Genomic DNA, 6237 nt, shown 5'->3' with positions numbered 1-6237 from the left:
GCCTGATTTCCACAGAGACACGCAGAACGTGCAGGATTCATTTATTGTCTTTTTGCGGCTTAATATTCACAGACACTAGTCCATATCGCGTTTTGATTCAAGTGTACTGACCTACTTTTGATTTATTCGTCCAAGATGTGGCATATTCCGTCCGCGTTAGGTTATAGGAATTCCGTTTTTATGACGGATTCTACGAACCAGTCTGTGTTTTCGCATCGCGGAAATTATAGCGCCATATGTCTCAGAGTAGTCAGCGCAATTTGGTAAAGAAATCAATTAAATCTGTATGTGGATGTGTGTAAATATTCAAATGTAATCCCCTTTGTAATCGTTAACATTTTCATAAGTAACTGTAATTTAATTACACATTTTTTCTTAGTAACTGTAACTGGTTCCAGTTACATTTATTTTGTAATTAAATTACGTAACGCCGTTACATGTAACTAGTTACTCCCCAACACTGCTGCTTGATTACAACATCAGGGTGTGATAAGGATTATTGACTGTCCGGTAGTTTGCATGTAAAGATTGTAAGTTAAAATATAAATACAAATGCTCGTCAATATTTTTTGTTTTCACCCTTTTTAATTAAATTTTGGTCCGGTGGTGTTCCAAATTAATTTTAAAAAGTACAAATATTCCATGTAATCTCTGAATTAATGCTTGTTCATAAAATCTTCGTGCTTAATAAAAAAAAAAAAGTAAAAAGTAAAATGGATTGAGATGGAGTATTAACACAAGTACTTCAGGTTAATTAACAATATACTGATTGAGATAAGTGCAAAATGCAGTCTACTAAACTCCAAAAGCTTTGACACGACACCATTTCTGTAGCATGTAAAGAATATGACCCGGAACGTTGCGCTGGGCTGGTTTTTGCAGAACAAGTAGCACAGTATCTGTGTGCAGGGAGCGGAGAGGGCACTGGGGCCACACGATGCAATTTCCACCCACTGGCATTTCACCGAGGCAGACATGTAAGGGCAAACGCATTCACACACGGGAGAAAAAAGAAGAGAATCCAGATGGGTCAAACAGAGGAAACAGATGACCTGCCTCCGCTTGTCTACACACAGCTTAGGGAGAGAGAATGAGAAGAGGGTGGGAGGGTAATCTTTTGGCATGAAGCGCTGGACAGTACTTGTTAGGGCACAGACACAATCATCACAATGTAAGGGACCGTTGAGAGCCGTGCAACAAGCTGAAAGATGCCTGACCCCCACCTGTCCCTGGCCATATTAGTCACTCTCCCACTAGGGAAGGGATAAATAAATATAGGCCCGGGCTGAAGGCCTTATGAGTTCAGGCCTGATAGAGATTCAGAGCGAGAGCAGGAGATGGCATTCTGTCACCTTCTGAGATACAAATTAGGCCCCTTGCCACTAATACAGACACATACCGGTATAAATAGACAAAAGGAGAGATGAAGATAGAGGCAGGTTTGGAAAACCCGAATGAGGACAATCAAACACTAGAGCAAAACTCTGACTACAGGGCAGGCCTAGTTTTTAAAATTAAATGAGATGGCGAGGCACTATTCTGGTTCACAGTCCTGCTTTTTGATTGGTCCACATGGGTGACCAATTGAAGTCATGCTGACTATACTGAGGAAGAGAGGAGGGGGTTCTGGTGAAGGGTCAAAGCAGAGAAGAAATGTCTGTGAATGAGGCCAAAGAGGCCACTTTTTGAACTATGAAAATTAATATTTCAACATTTTCGTGTGTAAGATTGTATTTTCAGTTTAAGCAATGTTTAATTGAAAACGTGTTTCGGCACCCTCTACAAGAAGAGTACAAAATAAGATTAGGTTAGTAGAAATTAAGTCAATCTGAATTTGGTGAAAGGAGTTGATTGTCTATGAGAAAGTGCTGTCTGTACACCTCAGATATTATGATTTCTAGCCATAAACAATAGATGTGTTTAAAACTAGCTATTTATGTTATGCCATTTTTTAAATGTTAGAAAATAGTTTATATAGTCTAGTTCTCACTCTCAAAGAACATGGGATTTAGGCTTTTATTGCTTTAAAAATTATTTGGACATCTTTAGCATCATCTTAGCTTTTTGATGTTTCAACACCATTTCTAAGAGTTAGGAGGAAGCAATTGTACAAAACCAATTACGCCCCATATTTCAACAAACTATATCAGATTTCCCCATGACAATGCCAACCCTTAAGCCTATCAAGTGCATATTTAACTGTACTTGGAAGTTGTTCAACTTCTCTATGTCACTGGATGTTTGAAGTAAAGGCAAGTACAGCAACTGTGTTTCTCACTGCAAGTTTCCACACACTACTCAACTTCCTTCCAGCACATCACACCTGTAATTTTCCAGGTTAATCAATAAAACTCGCTGACAAACACAGACCTAATCTTAGCTTTGTTTGCCTTGGCAGTGTATGAGGAGTAAAGGAGGTTTTTATATGCTTAAATATCAGCATGGGGATTCCCATCAGATATCATCTGCCCTATCTGACAGATCAAAGCAAATTAACAATGTGGATTAAGGTTCACTAAAAATCAAGTTCCTCATGCCTAATGTTTGCAAGATAAAACAGAACTCCACCCCAGCGATCAAGTCTTTGCTATGAAGAGAGTATAAATAACATCAGTACTGATTCCACTGCATTAGGAGAAAAACAGATGCCGTAACACTACTGATAAATGTCAGGTGACTGCTTAGTCAGTCTAAAAACAAAGCCACATATCTCTGTTCAATGCACTTAAACATAAAAGAAACCAACCGACTGGAGTTTAGGCCTGACTCTAAAGATTTAACAGTCTGCTAGAGTGTACAGCAATTGTATATGCTGTTCATTTTGCGGTTTCAAGCTGTCTGAGGTCTTGACAGCTGTCTTAAAAGCTGTGGTCGAAACTACAGTGTTATGCTATCAGTGTTAAATAAAAAAGCAAACACAAACAACATGCAAACATGAGAGAAAATCTAATTCAGCTATTGACGTAAGAGCTCAGTTTAGCCACAGTTAGGTTTGTTGTGAGATCCGCCATCATATTTTCATAAATAATCCTGGAATCTTGCCAGATCCCCCCCCCAAAAAAAAAGTCCTGAGTGGAAAGCCAATAACGTGTCAAACATTAAAAATATTTCACTTCACTTTCTATCCCTTTAAGATATTTACATTTGGACATTTCATGCACCTTGAATGATTGCTATCTGCTTGGGTGCATACATCACACTTACAAATGGCCACATAAATGTCTGTAACAGATATCATATCTACAATCCCCACACAATATGCAAATTTAACTGAGTTCACTTTTTTTTGATAATGCTACTAATGCTGGACAGCAAAATTTTGCAGAAGTTGATGCAGCTCATCAAGTTCTGCAAAATTACCTCAATCTATACAATCAGTTATGTACTTCATTTTCTTTGGAGTTCCTGAACTTCTGTATAGCCTGAACAATTTGATGCATTTACACTTTGCCAAGTCACACCTTTTGCATGTCTCAAACCACTTCCTGACTTGCACTGCTATCCATTAGAACTTGAAAGCAACTTGGAGAACATTTACACTTTGCATCAAATAATCTGACCTGTAAAATCACATGATCTGATCTTGATACATTCAAGTTTACCAAATCAAAAAGTATATGAAATAATTTTGAGGACAAATAAAACTGCTTTGTGTTCATATATTCTGCAATATGAGAAGCGAACACTGACATGGATATGTTTTATTAAACATTTAACTTTAATTAAAATTATACACTATTTTGTGGGCAATAAGATTTTTTTAAAGAATTTAATACTTTTATTCAGCAAAGATGCATTAAATTGATCAAAAGAGACAGTAAAGACACGGTAACAAAACATTTCTATTTCAAATAAATGCAATTCTTTTTAACTTTCCATTCATCAAAGAATCCTGGAAAAAACGTTTCCACAAAAAATATAAAGCAGCACAACTATTTTCAACACTGATAATAATAAAAAATGTCTCTGTAACACCAAATCAGCAAATTAGGATGATTTCTGAAGCATCATGTGACACTGAAGACTGGAAAAATGGCTGCTAAACATTTATTTTAAAAAGCTGTGGCACGGTTATAGTAGGACTCATCAGTTAACCTCGTCCACAGATTGGTGAATCACATCTCTCTCCTGTCATCTTTCACAACACACAGTTACGTCACAAAGGCTTGAGAAACATCCACTTCTGCTTCCAGATGTGACGAGAAGTATTTCAATGTATTTACCGTCACTAATTGCATTCGTGTGAAAAGTCGAGACTTGATTATCAGCGTCAGTGCAGTGATAAAAACAAACAACACTAATAAAGACTTAAGTGCGTAATGTATGACGACTATGCTCGTGAATGGGGTGAATAACAGCTTAACTTTACTTACAGCTGGTTGATCTGGTTTTGAGAGGCGACCGCATTGTCGGAGAAGTACGGCATGATTTTTGCCCCGCAGCAGGAGCAGAATCCCCGGGCAGAGGAGCTCTCCGTGATCGCCACACTCTCCAGGGTCATGACGGAGGACCAGAGAACCGGAAACCCTCAGACAGACCCCTCTACAGTCATCATACTGTCCCAAATAATAAAAAGCTACCCAAAATAAAATAAATCAGATGACAATGCTTTGTCCAGTCTGCTAAAATAGTTTTAAAATGACCCGTCCATAAGGCCTTAAAAGGATACCAACGTGGCCTTAAAATAGCGTAATCGTTAATAAAAACAAACAAACCAGTCTCAATAAGTTAACCGTTACTTTTAAACCCGGCCTCTAAACAGGCATAAAACAACAAATGAAAACGTATAAAAAAATGTGCATGTGCATTTGCTTTGGCATGAGCCGGCGAACCGCTTCACTTTACACACACACACTCTGCATGTAAGAACTGCGGTGCGGGGCACTAATGCTTGAACAGAGGGAAGGAGGAGCTGCTGACATGTGCTTCAGGAAGGGTCCACTGCAGGACTCCACAGACTGCCGACACTTTAGACACTCGCGCAACGACAGAGCGGGAATACAACCTCAGCTGCAAAACCACAAGCCTGGAGTGCACTTAAGTGCATCCTTCGGGGTCGGCAACCTACAGCAGAGGGATAATCGCTGGCACGCAAGCAATAGGGAAAACTGCATACTGCCGCTGCACATACTAGGCGCTTCAGATCAAAGCCTCAGCGGTCTAACAGCGCTAGTCAATGTCAAAATGAGATGGCCAATCAAATCAAAGTAGGCGGGTTTACTGTTCACAGAAGCAGAGTGCGAAGCGTCAGTTTAACGTCAAAAAGAGCGAGGTAAGATTTTTTTACTTTTAACGATACGTTTTACGATAGAAATGTTAAATGACCGACAGCTATATCCAGTGACGCAAACTACTTGTTTTTTTTTCTCAAATATGGCCATTTTGAGAGAGAGAGAGAGAGAGAGGTGTGTAAATTGTATGCGTCTGTCTCTCTCAACAAACAATGAAGCTGAGTTTAGTTACTTAATAAACAGCAATTTTACCCCCCTCGTTGCTGAGAAATATAATGTAGCGATTCAGTGTCGATTAATAAAAGTCGCGTGGCAGTGCTGACAAGTTTACGAGCTTCTGAATGTTACTTTTTGCACAGCGCGATCTAAGATCTTTGTATGCGAGTGGTGTGTGTGTGTGTGTGTGCGCATCAATTAAAGCAGCACATTAATATAGAACGGTGATTAAACTGAACGGTTTTAATGCATTGGCCTTGTCACACACACACACATACAGTGGAGTTCAGTATGGTCACACTGTATATCTGTTATTCAAGAAACTTTTGAAAAGTTTAAAAACAATTTATGAAAAAATCTTCAGAAACTATTTGCATGAAAATCAAATAGGCCTATTGTTTTTTTATCGTATCATTAAAAAAATTATGTACTGTATAAATACAGAATGCATTAAAGGGGTCCTATTAAGCTTTTTCCTTTTTCACTTTTTCAATTTTAGTTAGTCTGTAATGTTGCTGTTTGAGCATAAAAAAGATCTGCAAAGTTACAAAATTCAAAGTCCACTTCAAAAGGAGATATTTTATTTAACAGAAATCACTTTTCAAAAACTACAATGAACGACTCGTTTGGACTACAACGCATATTTTCCGGGATTTGTGATATCACAAATATCGACGAATGGGACGAGACCTGGTTGAGCTGCACTAGAGAAGGCAACGAGTGTTATCACTATGTCAGAGACACACTAGCTTTCCCAAGGCAGACGAACTTAGAGGGGTTACAATCATCC

At 38.6% G+C, this 6237-nt stretch overlaps 1 protein-coding gene across 3 annotated transcripts in view; it reads right to left on the bottom strand.

Moving 5' to 3' along the window:
- Nucleotides 1-6237, bottom strand: part of LOC107756773 (protein phosphatase Slingshot homolog 2-like) — a 34139-nt gene that overhangs the window by 14415 nt on the left and 13487 nt on the right. Inside the window, exon 1 of one of the 3 annotated variants that reach the window (XM_016574021.1) lies at nucleotides 4374-4864. The exons of the other annotated variants lie outside the window; for them this stretch is intronic. Coding sequence (XP_016429507.1) covers nucleotides 4374-4501 — 128 coding nt within the window. The 5' untranslated portion in view covers nucleotides 4502-4864. Of the gene's footprint in view, nucleotides 1-4373; nucleotides 4865-6237 lie in introns of those variants that run through there. 3 annotated transcript variants of the gene reach the window in all.

Source organism: Sinocyclocheilus rhinocerous, unplaced genomic scaffold (assembly GCF_001515625.1).
Source record: "Sinocyclocheilus rhinocerous isolate Xijiao unplaced genomic scaffold, SAMN03320098_v1.1 scaffold1152, whole genome shotgun sequence".
NCBI classification, from domain to species: Eukaryota; Metazoa; Chordata; class Actinopteri; order Cypriniformes; family Cyprinidae; genus Sinocyclocheilus; species Sinocyclocheilus rhinocerous.
This window is presented reverse-complemented; position numbering and strand designations above follow the sequence as displayed.